Raw genomic sequence first — 23,614 nt, forward strand, 5'->3', positions numbered from 1 at the left:
CAATTCATAAATGCTACATTTATTTTCAATATTATTATGGTACATTTAATGGCATACTGAATGCAACTTTTTTGATCAACTTAAAAAAAATAGCCAAGACATTAAATGAGTGATTCACATGAAAATTACTATAAAAACATATTAAAAAAACATTAAGATGGAAAATAATACCAGAAAAAAACACACATGCATTAACCAAGATAGTTTAACCCTCAAACTGAAACTCAAAACTCTAAATATCAAATAACATTTCAGTACATTATGAAAATGATGAAAACACTGACACAAGTACAAGCTGTGAGAGTGATGACTGAACACAACAGCTCTGGCTGCAGATCCAGTTCACTTTATCTCCTTCACTCGGGCTCAGATAACAACACTGCTGGGTTTGGACTCATAAATAAATGGACTTGCATTTATATGTCAGTATTCACCCATTGATGAATCCCATCACACACTGGTGGCAGAGGCTTCTACGGTGCCAACTTTGCCCATCAGGATCTAATCTAAATACTCATTCACACACCGATAGCTATGCTTTCGGGAGCAATTTGGGGTTAGGGACATCAACATGTGACCCGGAGCAGCCGGGGATCAAACCACCGACCTTCCGATTGGTGGACAACCAACCTACCCTCTGAGCCACAGCCGCCCTAAATAAAAATTATAGTTCATTAATCTTCTAAACTTTGAATTCGAAAGCATCCGGTAACAGCATCCGGATCCATTTGAAGCAATTAAGCTTCAACAATAACAACAAACCAACCAGGTACACCCACCGGAAGTAGGCCCCCTCCGAGCTGCCGCCGCTCGAGCCCGCTCGGTTAAGGGGCGTTTGCGCACTCCCGCGACACCAGGAAATATGGCGGCGCTCATGACTCTCAGCCAGGTAACAACTCTCAATAGCTCCAGAAAAGTCTCAAATGTCTTTATCGATCATCACCGAGTGACAGTGACAGTCGCTGAAGGGTCTGACCACATCTCTACTGTATGAGCTGTGGTGAATACGAGCCGGCGGCGCCGCATTAGCAACCTGTCGTTGTCAACTAAGTCACCCTGGTTAACGTTAGCTAGGTGAAGTGAGGATACGTTTTAAGAGTAACCTTTAATAAGTTACTATTGCAGGGAAAGTAGTAACGTTAGCGGCGAGGATGGTGCTGATAGAAATAAAAGACTAACTAGTAGCAACAACTAAACCAAAACAAACCTTTAGTTAGTTAGCTAACGTTAGCAAATCTGTGTTGATCTACTTACCAATGATGTAGCTTTAGCCTGCCAACGTTACAGCTGTTGTTTAGCTTTCTCACTCTCATTTGTAACTTAGCTGCTGTTATATTTCTCTCCTGTCTGCTTCTCCAGTTATCAAGTGGAAACCCAGCCTATGATAGCTATTACAGACAGGTAAGTGTCTGCTGTGATTTCCACTCCAGCTCTTCTAGTTTTCATTCAGCTGAATATCATCATTCAAATAAAATAATCAATTGATAATACAGGTATGTCTGCTGTATGCACTTTTGTTATTGTTTCTTTTTGTAGCTGGATCCAAGAAACACAGGCAAAATATCAGCTGGAGATGCAGCTCAGTTCCTTAAGAAGTCAGGGCTGTCAGACAGTACACTGGGGAAGGTGGGTCACAAACTCAGCCTACATGTACACATACAAAACACACTAATATATTTGATCAATAGCATCTAAACTGTTTTTTTCTCATCATTTTTTTTTAGATTTGGGATCTGGCAGATTCAGAAAGAAAAGGCTATTTGGATAGACAGGTAACACTGAATTTCTCTATAAACTCGCGGTGAGTGGGGATGCTGATGAGAGCATAAAACACCGGATTTGACTCGCTTTCTTCCTCTTTCGTAGGGTTTCTTCATTGCTGTGAGACTTGTGGCCTCAGCGCAGGGTGGAAATGACATCAGCCTTAATAACCTCAACCAAAACTTAGCTGCACCCAAATTTGTAAGTGATTAAATGACTCTCCTGACAATTGCAACATCCAATGATGTGGTAGGGAACACACTGGGCGGAGACAAGCTACTTCTGTTGCACATATGAGAAATTAATGGACATTGAATATCTCAGAAAAGTGATAGTGTAAAGGAAATTGCATCCCTAACTGTATTTATATACTGTATGTTACTGTTTGCCTACTTTGTCTGCTTGTTAGTATCTTATTCTCACTTAATTTTTTTACAGAGAGACACAAGCAGCCCGTTATTAAGTGTTGCACCGACGGGACCTGACTCTCAGTGGGCGATTAGGGTGAGTTGATACCATTTGTCAAGAACATTCCTGAGAAAATCAAGCCCGTCACCTAAAATTGAGTTTCTTTTCTTTCCCAGCCTGATGAAAAAGGGAAGTTTGAGAGCATTTTTGAGAGTCTGTGCCCTGTAAACGGTCTCCTCTCCGGTGATAAAGTCAGGCCAGTTTTGATAAACTCCAAGCTACCTCTGGATGCATTAGGAAAGGTGATATATTACATGTTGGAGTGATGCCATTGCAGTCTTCCCTGACATTGCAATGTTAACGATTCAAAGCAGCTGAAGCTTGTTTATTCTGGCATTTACATAATGTGTCTGTAGATTTGGGATCTAAGTGATGTGGACAACGATGGACACTTGGACAAAGATGAATTCACAGTGGTGAGCTGATGCCTTTTATTAAAGTTTTACTGTCACTCCAGAGTAGTTCTGGGAAGCTAATACTTAATTTTCTTAATCAAAAGAATTTGTTTTTTAGATATTAATAAATTATCTGATTTTCCATTTTCTAGGCCTTGCATCTTGTGTATCGTGCCATGGAGAAGGAGCCTGTCCCGACTACCTTACCCACCTCCCTCATCCCCCCTTCTAAAAGGAAGAAGGCTGCCGGCGCGCTGCCAGGTGCTGTGGCCGTGCTGCCTGCTCTTTCCGGGCTTATGGCTAGCCCGGCTGCTCTCAAAGAGTCCCTGCGAAGCACTCCTCCTCTGGCCAGCGCTGCTCCCTTCAGCCCTAGCACTGTCAACCTCTCTCCAAAACACTCCTTTAAATCCAGCTCACCGGTATGTCGCCCCACTTGGCTTCTCTCTTGTATTGTTGATGTCGGCGTAGTGACCTTGAAGTGGGGGATGAAGTGCTCTTTCCAAGTGCTGGGCGATATGGTTAAAATTAATATCAGAAAATGATCAGGAACACATTTTCAATATTGCCATTTGGGCTGTCAGTCAATTAAAATATTTAATCATGATTAATCGCATTTTAATTGCACATTCTTTATCTGTTCAAAATGTACCTTAAAGGGAGATTATTTAATACTCTTAACATGGGAATGGGCAAATATGCTTGCTTTATGCAAATGTATGTTTATATTTATTATATATTATTGAACCATATTGGAAATCAATTAACAACACAAAACAATGACAAATATTGTCCAGAAACCCTCACAGGTACTGCATTTAGCATAAACAAATATGCTCAAATCATAACATAGCAAACTCAAGCCCAACAGGCAACAGTGTGTCAGTGTGCTGACTTGACTATGACTTGTCCCAAAAGGATGTGATTATCATAAAGTGGGCATGTCTGTAAAGGGGAGACTCGTGGGTACCCATAGAACCCATTTTCATTCACATATCTTGAGGTCAGTGGTCAAGGGACCCCTTTGAAAATGGCCATGCCAGTTTTTTCTCGCCAAAATTGATTGCAAGTTTGGAGCGTTATTTAGCCTCCTTTGCAACAAGCTAGTATGACATGGTTGGTACCAATGGATTTCTTAGGTTTTGTAGTTTCATATGATGCCAGTATTTTCACTCTAGCTGTAAAGCTGAGCCCGCTACAACATCCTGAATATCGATTGCATTATTGCGTTAAAGAAATTAGTGGTGTTAATGTGTTATTATCGCGTTAACTTTGACAGCCCTAATTGTTATACATCCCAATATAGAACTGTATGAAAAATCACACATAAAAATTATCACATTAATGTTTAGTGCAACGATATACTGCATAATAACTAGGATCTACTTTTCTTTTACATCAAACTGTTCATTCATGTAAAATAAAAAAAATTATTTGCTTTTAATTACAATTTGCTCTGAACAAGTAATTTACACAACAGAATTTTGTGAAATTATGACATGATCATATTTTCACATATAATTCCACTGAAATTTGATAAACGTTAATATTGAGTTAGCGCCCAGCCCTACTTTCTCCATTTAAAAAAAAAATACCTCACTCTAGTAAAAAAGTTGTCACTTCTTTTTACTAGCTGTTTGTTTCCTCCCTCATAAAGGAAACCAGACTCGTAGGATTCACACAGCTGCCTCACTGTATTAGTTGCATGCTTCATCTATTGTGCCGTGTCATGTAGCCAAGGCCAGGGTAATCTTGGGATGTATTAGGATATCATTATATGAATGTGGGTATGTGACTGGTTATTTTCAAGTAGTATGAGGTTAAAAACACAAAAACAATATTCAATCCTCTTGGAAAAATCATTAGTTTTCTTTGCTCACAAGAGAGCACGGAGCCTGAAAACCATTCCGTTGCTAATGGGAATGGGTGGACTTGTTTTGCCACATTGTTTTGAACATTGTGCCCAGGCCAGTGTGTTCCTCTCTACCTTGTTATAGCTGCAGGGATTTTTCACCCGTGACATTTTGAGAAACAGGTTTCCTTGAATGGGAAGAGTAGCAAGTCTCTGTCCGCACTTGTACTGTGATCATGTGACGTGGCTGTCATGAAACTTGTTGTGATGACCTCTTTTTTTTTTTTTTTCTTCCTGTTATGCCACTTGTCATTCCTGTTCTTTTTTCTCCTCGTCAGTTTGATTGCCATTTCCTCAGATATATATTTTATATACCCAAAGCAAAAAGTCAGTGTTCATACCAGATTTCTATATGCACTGTGTACATGTGTATCACTTGCTCATTTAGTTACAGCAGCTTGAATTTAAACTTAGATTTTACATGAATTTGTTCACCTTTTATCTGAATATGTGTGATAAGTCAGTGACAAATCATGATGCTCTTTGTGGTTAACAGTTGATAAAGAAACCAGTAAATTGTCATCAAGACTCTTAGCTATGTTTGGCAAGACTTACAGTACAGTTCATTTTTACTTAATACATAAATACCACCTGTTATTAAAACACAAACAACCTATTGCTTCTGAGGTTTTAGCAGATGTTGTCTCATTCATCTAAAATCACATAAATCTCGTCTTTTGTTCATTCCAGCCAGCGGTGAACTGGGTGGTACCGTTGGCTGACCGGGAGCGATACGATGAGATCTTCAAGAAAACTGACGGCGACAACGACGGCCTTGTGAATGGAACTGAGGTCATAGAGATCTTCATGCAGTCCAGTCTCTCCCAGACTATGCTGGCACAGATATGGTGAGACCACAGCTCACTTTAGATCATATTTATTTGCACAACTTTTCCTCATTACTTTCACAACACATTAAATCATTCACACCGATGCATAGCTAGTCTCACCAGGTTACACTCTATAGCTCCATCTAGTGGACAGTTTAAAACAGTGAAGCCAAGAGAAGTCTGGTTGTATAGAAGTCTATGAGAAAATAAACCTATTTCTCACTTGATTTATTACCTCAGTAAACATTGTAAACATGAGTTTATGGTCTCAATCGCTAGTTTCAAGTCTTCTTCAATACAGCATGATGTTCATTTAGTAAATTATGTTCCCATTTAGAGTCAAATAGGCCATTTGAAGCAGCTTGTGATTGACAGGTCGCTGCCACGGCGTTGTCCAGTCTGGGAGTTGTCCGTGTTTTTGTCTTACAACTTTAACCCTTTCACAGTGTGTTTTCAGTTCATGAAAGTTAATTGTAACATTTTGATCGCCTAAAAATGTCTTATTCAGCGCTCAGTTGTACTTAGCTCCACCCTTTCATGTCACTTCCCGTTACAAAAATACCAAGATGGCAAAGGCCAAAATGCCAAACTCGAGGCTTCAAAACGTCAGTCCACAAACCAAATGGGTGCCGTCACGGTGACTACGTCCACCAACAGTTTATGGTGCAACATAAGAAGTGAAAAATATTGAAGTGTTCTATACCAAGGCAGTGGAAACTGTCCATTAGAAAAAGGGTGACATTTCAGAGGACATTTTTGTCAGTGGACGCTGGGTATTATTTCTCAGGAAGAATACAGTATCTTGTGTTTTGAGTGAAGTCTCTCCTCCTCTCCGCAGGGGACTCGCTGATACTAAACAGACGGGCAAGCTGTCCCGGGAGCAGTTCTCTCTGGCCTTGCACCTGATCCAGCAGAAGATCACCAAAGGCTTAGACCCTCCCTCCACTCTAACCCCAGACATGATTCCCCCATCAGAGAGGACTGCAGCTTCAGCGGCGGTCCCTGTGAGTGCTGACATTAGCCCACCACCACTGCTTCATCTTTCTATTGCCCTTTTTATTGAATTTTTGCCTATCTTCCAAAGCCATTTTTCTCTTGCATCTGTACCTACTATATTCATTTTAAATGCTGAGTTCTACTTTCTGGCTTTTCAGCCTTGCCTTGCAAAACTTGTTTTTGATGCTTTTGCTTTTCTGGGCTCTCTTCTTTCCTGTCTAACAGAGCTATGAGGGGCTTATGTCAGCTGGGAGACCTGAACTTGCTGCACTAGCTAGTGTGCGCAGAGTGAGTAGTTGAGCTTTGTGTCACAAGGTGGCGCTTTTGTTCTGTCATAATCTCCGGCCCAATTCCAGTCCGGCCCCTACGCTCTCCCACTCCGTGATGGAGTGAACTCCATTTGTAGTCACACTCACAGCTCAATGAAGCAGCCTTCTTTAAGGTGGAGGGTATAAATACAGCGGCCACTTCAGGATGAACTTCCCTCTCTCCAGCAAGGAAATAAATGAATATCAGAATCAGAAGTACTGTATTTATCCCTGGAGGGAAATACAGTTTTGCTCCCAATCTTGAATGGAAATGTGAACAGAGAGAAAATATAAATAAGAAATGTGCATAACAACACTGCAAATAATAATGCGGAAAAATAGGATCTGTCTATAATTGTGTAAAAATGCAAGATTAGTATAAATAAATACGAATGTTAGTTTAAGTGTACTGTATAAATAAATGCAGTGTTAATGCCAGAGTAAACCAGATTATTGCACAGCTGAATTATTGCACTAAATTATTGTACTGTTTAGTAAGTATTGCAAAGTTGAAAATATAATACATTATGGGGTTATAGCTGCTGATAGGGGTAAAAAATAATAAAAATATGTTGTATATGTATAAATATAGCTACAACGCTTTACCATCAAATGAACATGTCTACTGTTTTCTAGACTAGGCAAGGGTATATTTGATCCTAAATACAATCTATTTACTTTAAGTTGATAATGTCTGTCTGACAGTAAAGTAGAATAAATTAAAAGTCTATCTTAGTATGAGCAGTTTACGAGTAAATGTTTGTACCGGTAGTCGCACGGACCTTACATTGGAGCCTGTTCCATGACGAACACAAAACAGCGTTGCACGTCGTCAGCAAGGGCAGCTGGTTAAGTCGGCATCGATGCAGGCTCGCTGTTGGAGGGTTTTACAAACCACTTCCACTCCCCGCTAATTGGTTTGGGGTGGCACTTAATATAGCAGACCCTCAACGCAAACGCTCAAACGGAGTGGAAGTGTGTAGGAAGAGGGTGTAGGGGCCGGTTTGGACTTGGGCCTCTCTCTCAGTCCAAAGCATGCCGTGCAAACAGGACCATATCCATTGTATTATGTATTAGTTTGTCAATTATGTTTTCCCAACAAAGGAGAACACATAATTTATTAGATCTTGTTTACTCTTTGCAACATATCTGTCATGCCTTGGATTGTCCCCAAAGTTGTAATTTCTAAACCTCAACTGTGCTAAAGTCGAAACACTGCCACCTGCTGCAGATTCATCATGATGGTCTGTCAGCAACCAATGTCAACTAATGTCCAGCTGTAGTATAGTTACTTAATAATGTATTGTAACAGGATTGGGCGGAGGACAGGGGGAAAATAGTGGTAGTACAGCAATCAAAGACAGCTTAACTATCAACATGGTTTTTATTTACCCTCACCCAAAGTCTTAAGAACAAAACAGAAAATCGAGGTTCTCACTCTCAGCATATGGCACCCAAAATCAACCTTTATTCTCCCATGATGAGGAGATTAGCTCCAGGTGTGTGGATTCCCACACCTGCTCCCAATATGTGAGTGGGTGGAGCTGCCTGGCAGGAATGTCTCCACTTCCTTTGCACCTCAGCCCTTTACAGTATGTCATTCCAGTAAAACAAGTAGGGTCACTTTCTTTACTAGTTGTTTACGAATATAGAATATCCAGGTGATGTTATGCTTTGGTCAAACAACTATTGAGGAGGCCTTTTATCTTTAAAGAAACATCATAAGATCATTTTTAAGTCAAAGGGCTGCATCGGGCTGTCAATCGATTAAAATATTTAATGACATGATTGTCCATAGTTAATCTCGCGATTAATTACAAATTAATCACACATTTTTTATCTGTTCAAAAAATCAATTACCAACACAAAACGACAAAAATTACAAATATTGTCCAGAGAATCTCACAGGTACTGCATTTAGCATACAAAATATGCTCAAATCATAACGTGGCAAACTGCAGCCCAACAGGCAACAACAGCTGTCAGTGTATCAGTGTGCTGACTTGACTATGACTTGCCCCAAACTGCATGTGATTATCATAAAGTGGGCATGTCTGTAAAGGGGAGACTCGTGGGTACCCATAGAACCCATTTTCTTTCACATATCTTGAGGTCAGAGGTCAAGGGACCCCTTTGAAAATGACCATGCCAATTGTTCCTCACCAAAATATAGCGCAACTTTGGAGCGTTATTTAGCCTCCTTTGCGACAAGCTAGTATGACATGGTTGGTACCAATGGATGTCTTAGGTTTTTTCTAGTTTCATTTGATGCCAGTATCTTTACTATAGCTTTAAAAAACTAACCTAAACAAACCTAAAAACCGCAAGTTGTGTTAATGCGTTAAAGAAATTAGTGGCGTTAAAATGGATTTGCGTTAATGGAGTGAAATCAATTAAAAGCATTCAAAGAAATACAGTACAAATACATACCCTTTTGTAACTCTTACACAAGTACTATCATTACAAACAAATAGCTCTTTTACACAGATTATTACACAATTACACAGTTCCCTTTTTGACGTTGAACTTTAAAAGAAGGTTGAAGCTTTAAGTGTAGCATATGTCTGACCAATGCTTTGAGTGCTCGGAAAATGAGAGGATTCTGGGACATTGTCAAAGGCTTGATATGTTGAACACTGATATATAAGTCAGATTTCGCCGTACTGTTATGTATTCTCTGGTCTGTGTGCATTTCTCCTCGTGCATGTATTGTCTGGAACTCCTGCCGCCTCCCTAGCTGTGCGAGATGTTTGTATTTCCTTCCTGTGTCTTTTGTTTTGTTAGACGTATCGGCAGGGAGCTCCTCTCCCCCCCGTGCACCATTCATGTCCCCTCTGCTGTCTTTCTCCCCCTTTTTTGTCCCCTTTCCCTATTTCTCCCTCTTGTCCCCTCTTTTTCGCGTCCATTTTCTTTGTCCTACCCGTCATTGTCACACTTGTCGTCTTTGTTCTCACCTCCTGCCACCCTCACTTCATCCATCATACTTCCTTACCCTTCCCTCCTCTCTCTCACTCGTCCGTCTCCGTCTCTCGCCTCAGGACAGCGCCAGCTCCACGGGGTCGGCCGAGCTGACAGGCATCAAAGAGCTGGATGACCTCAGCCAGGAAATAGCTCAGCTGCAGAGGTGAGTCCCTGAGTAGCAGGAGGACCGCTTTGTTTCTCTTCCTCTGAGAAAAAGGAGGGTAGGCTGTATTGAAGTGATGTTCAGTTTCAAAGCTCTTTTAAACTCTTAGATATATTTTGTATATCTTGTTAGATTGTTTTTATTCCAAGAGAGACTTAGCGAAGAAAGCAGTTTCACCATGGAGCCTTGCTTTGGACCAGTCGGAGCGTATTTTACAGTCATTAACATGTGGACTCAAATCATTTATATATAACCACATTATTGCAGTTGTCATGCTAATACCTTAACATGGTTATCTTACATTCTTTGAAAGTTTAAATTGGAGTAAATATAACACAATTTTAAGACCTGGCGTACTTGACAATATTTCAAATTATTAGGTCATGCCTACACTGATGTACTAAATATTCTGATTTCTTTTAGTGCTTCAAGTCTACATATTGTCTCTGTTTCGCCAGCAGAGGCTTTGTTAAGAAGTAATAATAACACCATTTGTTACTTAATTTCCTGTTGTTGTTCACCTGCAGAGAGAAATTCACTCTGGAGCAAGAGATCAGGGATAAGGAGGAAACCATCAGACATCAAAATAGTGAAGTTCAGGTAAGTTTTGGCTGAGCCAAAATCATTTTCAAGTCGTCAGTTAAAAGTTAAAATCAGTGAAATAGTAACTTGTGAGTGGCTACTAGGGGTAGAAATCACCAGAGGCCCCATGATACTGTACTATCACGATACTTTAGTCGCGATACGATCTTATGGCAATTTTTGAAATTTGGAATATGTTGAGTATTGCGATTAGATATAATGCGTTTTTTTAAAATCTTTTTTCAACTGCTTATTATGCAGTTTATCAACATCTGTTTTATCTAATAAGACAGTTTTAGAAGAAACAACATAGAAAAGGACATTTCAGAGCATTGGTTTTCTCTAGGGCTGTCAATCGATTAAATATTTAATCGCATGATTGTGCATAGTTATTCGCGATTAATCGCAAATTAATCGCACACTTTTTACCGGTTCAAAATGTACCTTAAAGGGAGATTTGTCAAGTATTTAATACTCTTATCAACATGGGAGTGGGTAAATATGCTTGCTTTATGCAAATATATGTATATATTTTCTTATTGGAAATAAATCAACAACACAAAACGTTGACAAATCTTGTCCAGAAACCCTCCCAGGTACTGCATTTAGCATAAAAAATATGCTCAAATCATAACATGGCAAACTGCAGCCCAACAGGTGACAACAGCTGTCAGTGTGTCAGTGTGCTGACTATGACTATGACTTGCCCCAAACTGCATGTGATTATCATAAAGTGGGCATGTCTGTAAAGGGGAGACTCGTGGGTACCCATAGAACCCATTGTCATTCACATATCTTGAGGTCAGAGGTCAAGGGAAACCTTTTGAAAATGGCCATGCAAGTTTTTCCTCCCAAAATTTAGAGTAACTTTGGAGCGTTATTCAGCGTTCTTCATGTCAAGCTAACATGACATGGTTGGCACCAATTCATTTCTTAGGTTTTTCTAGTTTCATTTGATGCCAGTATCTTCACTCTAGTTTTCAGACTGAGCCCGCTACAACATCTGAAAGACGTAGAAGAGTAGCGGCTGGATTGTTAAGACGTTAATAGTTTATATAATAAAACAATACTTAACGAATACTTGATCAATACTTGACGTCCATGTATCGGTACAATATTGCCACACAAAATATTGCGATACTATGCTGTATCGATGTTTTTTCCCCCACCCCTAGTTACTACAAGTCCATCTTAGTGCCTGGAAACAATACCAAGTTCAGGGGTTTTTGATAAATGTTTGTATATGTCTATGTCTGTATGTTTATGTATATGTAATGTTTGTATGTTGTATATGAGATCCACTCCAGAAGATTGTCAACTTAATCACTATGATGTGTATATTAGATACTGTTTTGAGAGTTGATAAAGATGATACTCATTAGCTGCACCATGCAAAAACCTGTGTGTGTGTGTGTGTGTTTGGCGGGCCCTCAGGACATGCAGAATGGATTGGACAGGGAGAGCAGCACCCTGCAGGACCTGGAGTCGCAGAAGCAGGATGCCCAGGAGCGTCTGGAGGAGATGGACCAGCAGCGCTCCAAGCTGGAGGGAATGCTCAATGACATCAAGCAGAAGTGCCAGGAAGAGTCCCAGATGGTTAGAGACTTGACTTATTTGGACCACCATCTCACTGTTGTGCCAACCCTTGTACTTTTCTTGCATCCTCCTGATAATTAAAACATTGCTGCTGTTACACCACTGCTGAGGCGACACATATGATACTGATTCCCTTTTTGTTCTGCTTTCACCCTCCTCAGATCTCGTCCCTGCAGAGCCAGATCCGCTCTCAAGAGAGCGACATCCGGGGCCAGGAGGATGAACTGACGCGCACCAAGACGGACCTGAGCCGGCTGCAGGACGAGGAGGTCATGCTGGAGCAGAGTCTGCTCTCTGGTCGCGTCCAGCTGGACAGCATCACTAAGTCGCTCAGGACCACTCAGGAAGAGATCAACCAGGTCAGTGCAGACGGAGTAGCTACAGGTTACATAAGATGGATGTTCTGCAGCTCTCTGATCAACCTCACTATTGAAATTGGAAGGATTTTTTGAGTTGAAAGAACAAATAGATATCCAATCATAATACTGACTTCCCTGTGGGGGTAGAGAGCTTTGTATGTTTATGTACTATCTGTGGAATTTTCGACTTGTTTTGTGTCGCTGGCGATGGTTTTTATAACACAGCAATCTCACTTTTGGAAAACATTAGTTTTACTTTTACTTCCATGACCTTTGTGCTAAAGTATTCCGCCTGCTCTGAGGCACACTGAAGTGAAACTGTTGTATCATAGTGGTTAAGGCACATTGTTTTGATCCACTTCACCACTAACCACCACTCACATAAGTTGCTCAAAATCAGGTGCAATCCTCAATCTGTTGAAGACTTGACTTTTGAGGATTTTTTTTTAACGTTAGTGAAGGTAAATCCACGACAGATTGGACTTCTGAAACATAAATCACTATTCAGGTAAAAGTGTGCGAATTCTACTTTTGCTTTGAAAAGACTTGGCTTGAAATCATAGTGGCTTATCCATCTCTCCCGGGTGGGAAGTTCTCCAGTGTTGAGCAGCTTTTAACTTTTTAAAAAGAGAAGTTAACTAGATGGGATCACACCAGCCGCGACGCCAAATCGGACCAGGGGCGTAAAGTGTGGGGGGCGATGGCCCCTTCCCCACTTCCGGCGCACATGCAACTGGTATAGAAGCAAAGAGGGGAAACTCTGGTGCTGTTTTGACAATGGCCGCTAGATGGCGTTGCGGTAGCGCTGCCGCTGTTTTGGACCGAAAACGCTATAGCCATGGATGTATAAAGAAATGCCTGTAAATCAGAGGATTTTTTTGTTGTTGAGGTAAATCAACTCCCCAGTATGAACACTTAAATAGCCCTCATTTAAATCACTATGTCCTAAAAGTTGTAAAATTCACCAAAAGCCGAGTTATTTTCCTCGGCATAATGAACGTGCACCAGACCCATGGGACTGCACCGCCCTGCACGCTTCTATGACATATACGGTTCTGCCAGCTTCCTGCTAGCTGTGTGTGGCTGTAATAATGGACATATTGGCTGTAATTTATCACTTTTATTATTTTATAATACACCCATGGGCTGTATGTGTCGCTGTCGCCGCTGGTAAATATGATGTTTTATGGAATCAGATCTGGATTAAACAGTCTTTTTGTGTGTTTTTAGGCTCGCAGTAAGCTGTCGCTGATCCAGGACAGTCAAAAGGAGATGACCAAGACCATCGAGCAGTACAACAGCGCTCTGAGCGACATCAATGGAGGAGACTTCAGCAACCTGCCGGACTTAAGTGAAGGGTTTGCTGAGAAGGAGAACGGAGGTTTCAGAAGTGCGGTGAGGAGAATATATATCCTACTTTTCACCACAAGAATTTAGCCGACAACTCTGAAACTTTATTTGCCTTTCCTCCTGACGAGGAGCATTTTTCATATCACCAACTCCTGATTTGCCCTAATGACTGCTCAGATGCTGGAGGACTGCAAATATGCTCATGAACCCCTTTTTTGTTACCAAGTGTTGTAGTCCCAAAAGTTTTTAGGTGTTTTTAGGTGCTATATTTTAGGTGCTATATTTTCTTGCCTTATGCCAAGGCTTCATCCAAAATTGCATATTATGCACTACATACTCAATAGCTGTACTATCGTTCAACATACTTTTGTGTGAATAAACACTAGTATGTATCTTTTCTGATGCACTGAGCAGTAATTTACGTCGTCACTTCCTGAGAGCCTCCTTGCCAGTTGGAGACGTGTAACCATGGTAACCCGTGCCAACCTCGTGTGACCAAATCGACAGTTTGTGAGAATCAAAGTCTGAATTAATTCAAAATATATATTAGGCCTAGCAAAGGGAAATCTTATACTTACACTTAAATTGAAGCGTTATTGATGTTACAGAGCTGGCCGCCGACGTCCGTTATGAACGTTGTCGTCACTACCGCATTGCATTGTGGGATATTTATGCCGGCGTAGTGTCCAGTGTTTGCGTACTATAATATTTCACTGGAAATATTATGCAATTCACGTACTATTGGTTTCAGACATACTAAAATATCTCACAGTGTTTTAGCGCACTAAATAACATGTTAGTGTGGAAATGCAGATGCAACCCATGTTTTTTTCACTGTTTTCTGTTGTAACATAGTGACGACTTCAAAATGATCCGTTTTTTTGCTGAATTATACTGTACGTAAGTGAGACGTGACTATTGACACATGTATTGATTTGTTTGTTTTTTCTGGATTCATTCATCAGGATGAGTCTTTCAAGTCAAGGATAGCCATGTTCAACAACAGCAGCAGTGCCAAGGAGGCTCCACCAGACCCCTTCCAGTCAGAGGACCCCTTCAAGTCCGACCTTTTCCAAGGTCTGAATACCTTCTTATTATTTACCCCTGTATTTCTGTAAAGGTTAAGCTTATTCCCTGTTCTGCCAGCTGTTCATCTACTCTAATTCTGTGTCCCTGTGAACAAGCATTTCCACTTAATACCTGAAATCGACTTATATTATAGATGCCAAATTGTGGTGTTTTAATGACATGGAAATACTTGTTGTATGTTCCAGTCTGTTTCAATTCATGCTGTGGAAAACAGCAAGAAAGCTCAGATTATTTCTTCTTTAGAGGCTGAAGATGATTGAAGTAGGGCAGCAACTAACAATTATTTTAATTGTTGATTAATCTGTTGATTATTTTCTCGATTAATCGATTAGTTATTTGCTCTATAAAATGTCAGAAAATGGTGAAAATGTAGATCAGTGTTTCCCAAAGCCCAAGATGACGTCCTCAAATGTCTTGTTTTGTCCACAACTCAAAAACCAGAAACCTGAACCCAGAAAACTCAGAAACCAGAACATTTTCACATTTAAGAAACTGGAATCAGACAATTTAGACTTTTTTTTTTCTTCAAAATGACTCAAACCTATTATCAAAATAGTTGGCGATTGATTTAATAATTGACAACTAAATGAATGATTCATCATTTCAGCTCTAGATTGAAGTCCATATTCAGCCACGTCAGTTGCTCTCCTCTCACTGTCTTGTCCTTTTTTCTCTAGATCCATTTGGAGGAGATCCTTTCAAAGAAAGCGACCCCTTCAAAGGCACCTCGCCTGAAGATTTCTTTAAGAGAACAGACAAATCAAACCTGTTTGGATCCTCAGGATCCTTCGGTAGAAAACCCACACCACCAGTCAAGGTATCAAACACCACCTTCTTTATAATCTGTGATGAAGTTTGTTTATCATGGCTCTTTTGTATGCAATGTGAGAAAACTAGGGCTGTCAAAGTTAACACAATAATAACACGTTAATGCAAATTCCTTTTAACACCACTAATTTCTTTAACGCATTAACGCAACTTGCGATTTTTAAGTTGTAGTGGGCTCAGTGTGAGTGACACTGGCATCATATGAAACCATGAAAACCTAAAGAATCCATTGGTACCAATTGTGTCATACTAGCTTGTCGGGAAGGAGGCTAAATAACGCTCCAAACTTATGTTACATTTTGAAGAGGAAAAACTGTCATGGCCATTTTTCAAAGGGGTCCCTTGACCTCTGACCTCAAGATATGTGAATGAAAATGGGTTCTGTGGGTACCCACGAGTCTCCCCTTTACAGACATGCCCACTTTATGATAATCACATGCAGTTTGGGGCAAGTCATAGTCAAGTCAGCACACTGACACACTGACAGCTGTTGTTGCCTGTTGGGCTGCAGTTTTCCATGTTATGATTTGAGTATATTTTGTATGCTAAATGTAGTACCTGTGAAGGTTTCTGGACACTGTTTGTCATTGTTTTGTGTTGTTAATTGATTTCCAAGAATAAATATAGACATACATTTGCATAAAGCAGCACTCCCATGTTGACAAGAGTAATAAATACTTTAAGATACATTTTGAACCAATAAAAAATGTGCGATTAATCAAGATTAACTATGGACAATCATGCGATTAATCACGATTAAATATTTTAATCGATTGACAGCCCAAGAGAGAACCAATCCTCTGAAATGTCCCTTTTCTATATTGTTTCTTCTATGTTTTCTATAATGACTTGCTATCGTTGTCAGTGCTGATAGAAACAAACTCTTCACTATTGTAGATGACTAGAAAAGCAAACCAGTACTGCAAAGAGAGTTTCTAATGGTTATGCTGATGTGGTCATTGTGTATGTACTTACCTAGTGTACTGCTTTGTTTCTTTTCTTTTTCTCAGCCAAGTGCCCTCAGCAGTGGTGACCCTTTCAGGACAAACAGCCCAAAACCAGGTACGTTGCTGGTTCCAAGCATCACAGGATGTCAGTACATACAGTAGAGAGAGAGTTTACTCTGGGTCTTCTCAGTTGTAAAAGTTAACCTGAGGTAGTATTTGTTTGTGCCAAAACATGTAGTTGTTTCTCGACTTCTTGCCTTTTTATATAGTCATAAAGTTTCTCAGTTTAGCTTTTATTGTTTTTCCAGTTTTCTATATTGTAGTACATACTTTGTCAACTAAATGAAAACAGGTTGATTCAACGCTTTTATTTGTTCTTCTCAGTCAGTTGAAGATGTAGGTTGTGTATTTTCTTCTTTCTTATTGAAAATAAAACAGTAGACCGTACTGTACCTTGTCACTTTGTCAAATAAAAGCACAACTGTATAGTCATCTCTGTGCTATATACGTGCAGGTTTTCCGTTCAGATTTCCCAGAATGTGACTCTATTAACCGTCATCTGAACGTGAAAGAACGCTCTTGTTGTTAAACAAGTCTCAAAGAGTCATTCTTTGCCATTCTGGGTGACGTGTTAGATTTTGATTTTATTTTTGGGGGGCATCGGGGGCAAACAATTTTTACTCACTGTGGCTTAAATTTTTCCTGTGGTTTAGGGCTATTTTTAGCCGAGTACCTACGCATTTAACTACTGGCCAACTAAAAATACTCCCCCTACCCTGGAAAAACAGGAGGCTCGCAGGAGCCAAACACAACAGAAACTCTGTGACTGCTGGTCCTGCTCTACTAGAATACACTGCCACTCCTTTAACCAGTTCTCTACTGCCTCTGTCCTGCCTTTATACCTGCTGCTATTGAACTGCTCTGCCTCATTCGGCACGGAAGTTGTTTTAAGTTAGTGGCTACCTCTGGTCGATGCTCTGCCGTGCTACACACCTCCAGAAGAACACAGAGGCAACTGTAGACCTGAGCTGAGTTACTGTGCGTAAAAGAAAACACCGCGCACTTCACATGAATGGGGTCTCTTGTGGGTTGCACACTCACAACAAACATATTCTATTACAATGTTTTGTTTTTTCACTGTAACCATCTGCAGTTTGCTGTTTTTTTTCATTAAACGGCATACCGCGGAGCTTCAAAACAACCCGGGCACAGTTCTGGTTAACAGTACGCCAACTGACGCCTCTAATTAGCTGATCAGATGCATACGTCAGGTTTAAACAAAACCTCTGCTTTCCAGGTTTTTTTTTGCGAAATGTCATGGAAAATTAAACGGTCATGCCACATTCCCCCCCTCTCTGAAAATAGCATGAAGGCCCTTTCAGAATAAGCAAGATGCAGAGATGACTTTTGAATGTGTGGTCTGAGGCCGAACTTCATTATAGTTTCTGGCTCTTTCTGTAAATGTATTCAAATGTCACAAATGCATTTCAATGTCCCTCTTGTCACAGATGGGTTCGGGACAGCGGACCCCTTTGGAAGCAACTCTTTTGGAAGCAAGGGGGGAGGATTTGCCGACTTTAGTCAGATGTCAAAGGTAAGCTCCGCAGGGTTTTGGAGTTATGAATCAGTTGCACCATAAAGCATCATTTTCCACTCGCGCTGTAGAAAGCTGTGTTGTTAATTTTACTCTCATCATGAGTGATTGATCACATTTCTGAAGCGTCTCTGGTATAAGGCCAGAGGCTTTAGATCTGGGCTGACGTTTCTGTTAGAGTCATCATTTTGTGTGATAGTTGAAGGAGTTTTTTTTTTGTCTTTTCCCTTGTGTGTGAACAGAAGTCAGACAACCCTGTCCTCCCATCAAAGAAAAATGTGCCTAACCGGCCTGCACCTCCCTATGGTAAGCCCTGATTTTATGTGTGCTCGAACATGACTGTGCTTGCAGCTTAACTTGACATTAATGTTTCAGTGATGTTCTTATGTAGTGCGTATCGTTTGTTTAAACCAGTTGAAATCAATACAGTTCATCGTGCCAATGTTGTTAGCACTATAAGAACTTTCATTTGCCACTTTTAAAGCTGAAGTAAAGCAAAATAAATAAAGCAAATATGATAAAAAAAGACGTTATTTTTATAAAACTGTCTCTATATCCTGACAGTAGTGCATGAAACAGATAATCTGAAGGTGTTTCCCTCCTGTTAGAATTGTGCCTCTCGTAGCATAGCGTTGGTAAATGTATGTGTTCTAATCAAGGGGTGACGAACTATTCTGTCTATTTAGAAAAACGCCTTTCCCACTTTCAAATTACACACGATTTCACCGAAAGCCCAGATGTTCAAGTTTTCCACTAGCACTTAAACGCAGCATGCATTTGTGGATCTTTGTGGAGCTGGAGACGTGAAAATCGTCTCAAAACTCCTCACGTAAAATGAAACCTGATCCGTGCGCACACAGGAAGCTTTTCGAAAATGATCAGATCTGTGATGTTGAAGTTAAAAATCAGTACGTAAAATATGAATATTTATTCAGGTTGTGATGTGTGCATTTGTAAAACCGTTTTACATGTGTTCAAATTGATCGGTGTTTCTGTGTAGATTGGAACATTTGCGATTACCCAAACTTACGCACAAATTGTACTCATTTGTAAATCTTATTTATCATTTGTAGATTGAATGTTATACACACATGTGACCATTTTGAGACAAATTTCAGTCTAAAGTTTTCAACTATGGACAAACTCTCATTTTACAGCTAAACAGTACGCCATATTATGTTTCTGAAAACATTTGAGGAGAGAAATAGGCATTACAGTAACAGAATATTGATTCATATTTGATCAGTGATTGATGATCAGCTGATTGGTTGTTTTCCTTCGGCGCAGTAGACTCTTGCAGATGCCATTAGGAGCACTAGAGGACACAGAGGAACATGATTCTTTTTTTCAGATTACCTGTCTCATGCACTACTGTCAGGATATAGTGACCCTTTCATAAAAATAACTTTTGATCCCATTTGGTCAAAGATACCGACTGAATGGTTGCAACTTGTCACACAAATGTAGTGGCAGCAAAATGTTTGCAGTCGTCATTGCGATTGACTACTACAAGGCATTTTTTTTGTGGCTTGATGTTATTCGGAAAAAACGACTTCCCTGTTAAGCTTTGAAGGCGCAGAGAAAGCAGTTTCTTTCCTTTGAAGTTGTAAACAGGAAAGCTGTTGGTAGAGGTATGGTAGTACTACTGACTGTATGGGTTTACAGAGTGATGCATCCTTGTTAGTGTTATTAAGACAGCAACAGTGAAATAGCCAAACTTGTGAATAGTGTGATGAGATTGAGAGCTATTAGCCTATCTTGTTTTCTCACGTGTATGTTAAGTCACACTCATGCCCGGCACATGCCCTTCCTCTGTGACCTTGCACTTATTCCATAAGCAGAAGCCGCAGCGTGAGAATTGTCGGTGTTCCCTTTTGCTTTACCACACAGAGAGGGGTAGAGATGAGTTAGCCAGCGAGCTTGCCCCGGAGATGTGCCTCGTACGTGATGGGGAAGTGAGAAGCCCTCGTGTAGTTTAGTTATTTCAAGCTGGAATTGCCACTGTTGATTTTTATTAGATAGCGGAGCTCTTATTCGCTCGGAGCCCCTTCAGACGCAGCCAATCGCTGCACAAAGTTGGAGAGATGAATAATTATAACCACATTATATAATAGAATACCGTCATTATAGGAAATGTGTTGAAAGCTGACAGTAGTCAAGAGTGTGTCCGTTTCTTACAATTGTGTGCTCCAAAAAAAGCAACACTGTGCTTGTTAGGCTCTAATGCATCAGTGAGTCTTACTCAAAAAATGCGGTTAACACCTTTTTTTGAACCAATCTCTCTCCCCTGGGTGACTACTCTGCATGCCATGAGATTAAAGCTGTCGGCTTCCTGTGAACACTTAGCACCACAACATTACACATTAAAGTGTGAGTTTATTTTCTCAAGGGCGGGTGGGGGGGCTACCTGTCGTTATAGCTTCTGACGGGAAGGCACTAAAGTGTGTTGTCTTACACGACTTTTTATATTCCTTTGAATGTCTTCCTTCTCCAGGAGGTATGCTCAGTTTGACTGTGTCAGAGCCGCTCCGGAGCGTTCGCTCCACAGCCGACAGTAAAGACTCTTTTGTTACGACACACTCGAGTAAAGCATCCAAAGACTGTCCTGTGGGTTTTGCAGATTTTGGCTCTGTAAGTGTAGTCCTCTTACAGCTTTCTGATGGGTCAAGTATCTTCGTCTGCATGATGAGCTGCTGATCTCACCCTTTCAGATCGTAAGAGCTGAAGGCTCAGAGGTGTCAGCTCTCTGTCACTGGGCCTCGTTCTGCTAACTTTCCCCTCACACAGTGACATTAGCAAGCGTTCGCAGGACCTCCCGTGCTTACTGGCTGTTGACTAACAACTGACAGAACATCTGAGAGCTTTTTAAGGGCTTGGTGTGAAAGAAAATGAAATGTTTGCATGACTGACTTTGACAGTCCTCGTCGATTGTCGCCTCCTTCTGTCCGTCCGCCTGGTTAAAAAGGGGCTTTTGCATGCTTGCTGTCGTCTCTGGCTTCAGCCTTTGGCAGGAAGTCAGGATTTATACAGTTTTAGTCAGCGAGTCAGTGAACTTGCCTGGTCAGGTAGCACTCGAGGAGCATTTTTTTGAAGTACAAGCTAAAGGCTTACTCGCTGTCAAAGCATGATATGCCTCGAAGCAGAGCACAACAGAGTAAATCTGCCTCTTTGTCCTCCTCCTTCCGCTTCTTTGCCGTCGTCGTATCGCCTCACGGCTGAGCGTGCTCTCAAGTGGAGAGAAGATGCATGGCAGGTCTTTTGCGTCTGGTTCGTATCATTTGACATGACATGAATTTATTTTATCCCTCGTGCCAGCATGACAGTTGTGAAAGGGATTTGTGTTTTTTTTTTTCATATCGAGCTCTGTATTGTAATTTTTGTTTTTCTGCCAGGATCAGAATGTGCCAAGGTAAGACTGTACCAGGGTGTGGTTGGTCAATCTATTGCATGTGAAAAACCTGTTCGCACTGCATAATCTGAGTACGGTGATTCATGAGCACGATTATTTTCAATAAATATCCCCAGTCACATTGATCCAAGCACCGAATGTTTACGGGAAATATGTGACCAGTAATTTATGTCGCTGTGTATTGTGGTAGGAGGCTTTTAGTGTTGCTTTCCTGGCCGTCCGAGTGAAATCTAAATGTCTGTATTTTTGTAGTTATTTTTCTCTTGCGGCTGTATATCAAATCATTTGTTACGTTTGACTGCCTAATTAGAAGCATTTGATTTCAAATTTGCATCCACCGTTCGTTTTCACATCTTGCTTCTGTTACATTTATGTTGACATCTCTGTGGTCCACATCTAATGTTTCGTTTCTCTGCTCTAGTTTGGAAATGAGAGCCAGCAGCTGGAGTGGGTCAAGCGGGAGAGCGAACGCGAGGAACAGGAGAGGCTGCGGAAGCTGCGGCTCCGGGAGCAGCAGGACCTGGAGCTGGCCATCGCTCTCAGCAGGGCCGACATGCCCGGCCCCTGAAGCAGCCGTGCCCCACCACCACGTCTCATCGTCCTCTTCCTCCTGCCTCGCGGTCCTCCGTCCGCAGGCTCATGATGACAGCAGCACCAACACTGGCCCTACACGACTAGCAAAGCCCCTGTTACCAATTTTTGCATAAGAGACCAGCGCTCCTCCAGCCACCACTGGACTCACGTCAGACGACTCCACATTTAGCAACCAGTTATGGTTCATTGCTCCCAAACTACACGGCGACTATAATCAAGGACAATACGGAGCCACTTGATTTACGCCCGGCTTCACCCTGCAAAAGAACATAGCGATTTAACGCAACCCCAACCAGCAGGCTACTCCGCTACAACCTCCCATCTCGCTCCATCTCTTGTTATGGCTAATCACCCTGCCTTAACCAAAAGTCTTTCTGTTGCAAAACCTTTTAAGAATCTTTTTTTATTTATATCCAAAAGCAATGAATCTGTGGTGTATGATGAAGTACTTGTAAAATGCACTGTAAAAATTGTTCTTTTATAACCTTTAATCACTCAGAAAAAATATGGAGTCAAACCAGATCCGTTAACTACTCTGTTGGCCTATGATTGAGTTTGTCCAATTTCTTCTTTTTATCTTCATCTACTGTAAATATTGTTGGATGATGGTTTTATGTACAATCCCTGGAACTGGAGCTTAGTGATCATATCATGCATGGCATGCTTTAGGTTTGTATTTTCAAATGTGACAACTGTTTTCTTGCCACTTAAATGCCTGCATATGGAATATTTATGGCCTTAAAGTAAAAGGATTGAAGAATTTTTTTTTTGGATATAATCAAACCGTCAACCGGGATCTACATGTCAAAGTAGAAATATGACGTTGCATTTTAAGTCCTAACATAGCTTTGGTTGATTAAGCCCCACATCACCGGTCGCCTCTTGCATTCCCAATAGTTAAGATGCTAATGATAATCATTGAGGTCTTCCCTTCTTATAAACAAATCCTCCTGATGCCAGCAGCTTGTGCTCGGCAGGTGGTTTGTCATTGGTTGCCTTGTTGTTACGCCCCAAACAACGTGCACTCCCATACAACTAAACGCCTCTGTAAAATGGAAGTAGTGTAAACCTGCATTGTTTATACTGGTGCTGTTACGTTTAGTATTTACTTCTCCACACTACAGCTGATGCACGGTGACGTCTGCTTTTTCTCTCAACACTCAAATCAACCATCGGATATTTTTTTTTCTCTGTGGATTTTTTTTTCTGTCATGATCCAGTTGGAGGACATTTGTTTAAATGACTTAAAAATATTGCATCCTTGTAATTATATCACACTAATCAGGTTTATTTGGCACATAATGTATGCACTGTATATTCCAGAACTTACTGGACATGTACAGAGTGACAGCGCCTTATTTATCAACATATCAACATTGTAACATGTAATATTGCACAGTATGTATGCGATTATAAAAAAAAAAAAAAAAAATCTCTAATGACTTTTAATTGAATAAAAGTGATTTTTAACATTC

General features: G+C 40.7%; 1 protein-coding gene across 5 annotated transcripts; it reads left to right on the top strand.

The window, feature by feature from the left end:
• Positions 1 to 772: 772 nt before the first annotated feature.
• LOC141777505 (epidermal growth factor receptor substrate 15-like 1) lies at positions 773 to 23,614 on the top strand. 5 transcript variants are annotated; one of them, XM_074651815.1, is made up of 24 exons: positions 773 to 889; positions 1,360 to 1,401; positions 1,537 to 1,626; positions 1,725 to 1,772; positions 1,867 to 1,962; positions 2,200 to 2,265; positions 2,346 to 2,471; positions 2,586 to 2,645; positions 2,777 to 3,043; positions 5,224 to 5,381; positions 6,202 to 6,367; positions 6,585 to 6,647; positions 9,706 to 9,791; positions 10,319 to 10,391; positions 11,808 to 11,969; positions 12,131 to 12,328; positions 13,559 to 13,723; positions 14,644 to 14,755; positions 15,445 to 15,584; positions 16,606 to 16,657; positions 18,051 to 18,136; positions 18,379 to 18,442; positions 20,631 to 20,767; positions 21,967 to 23,614. In XM_074651815.1, exons 1-24 carry the CDS (start codon positions 863 to 865, stop codon positions 22,111 to 22,113), a joined length of 2,631 nt encoding a protein of 876 aa, XP_074507916.1. In that variant the 5' UTR covers positions 773 to 862; the 3' UTR covers positions 22,114 to 23,614. The 5 variants fall into 5 exon arrangements, with proteins under 5 accessions (XP_074507916.1, XP_074507913.1, XP_074507912.1 ...); XM_074651812.1 differs by lacking the exon at positions 20,631 to 20,767 and having other exon boundaries at positions 774 to 889; XM_074651811.1 differs by lacking the exon at positions 6,585 to 6,647 and having other exon boundaries at positions 774 to 889.

The sequence above is a fragment of the Sebastes fasciatus genome, chromosome 11, assembly GCF_043250625.1.
Source record: "Sebastes fasciatus isolate fSebFas1 chromosome 11, fSebFas1.pri, whole genome shotgun sequence".
Taxonomy (NCBI): domain Eukaryota; kingdom Metazoa; phylum Chordata; class Actinopteri; order Perciformes; family Sebastidae; genus Sebastes; species Sebastes fasciatus.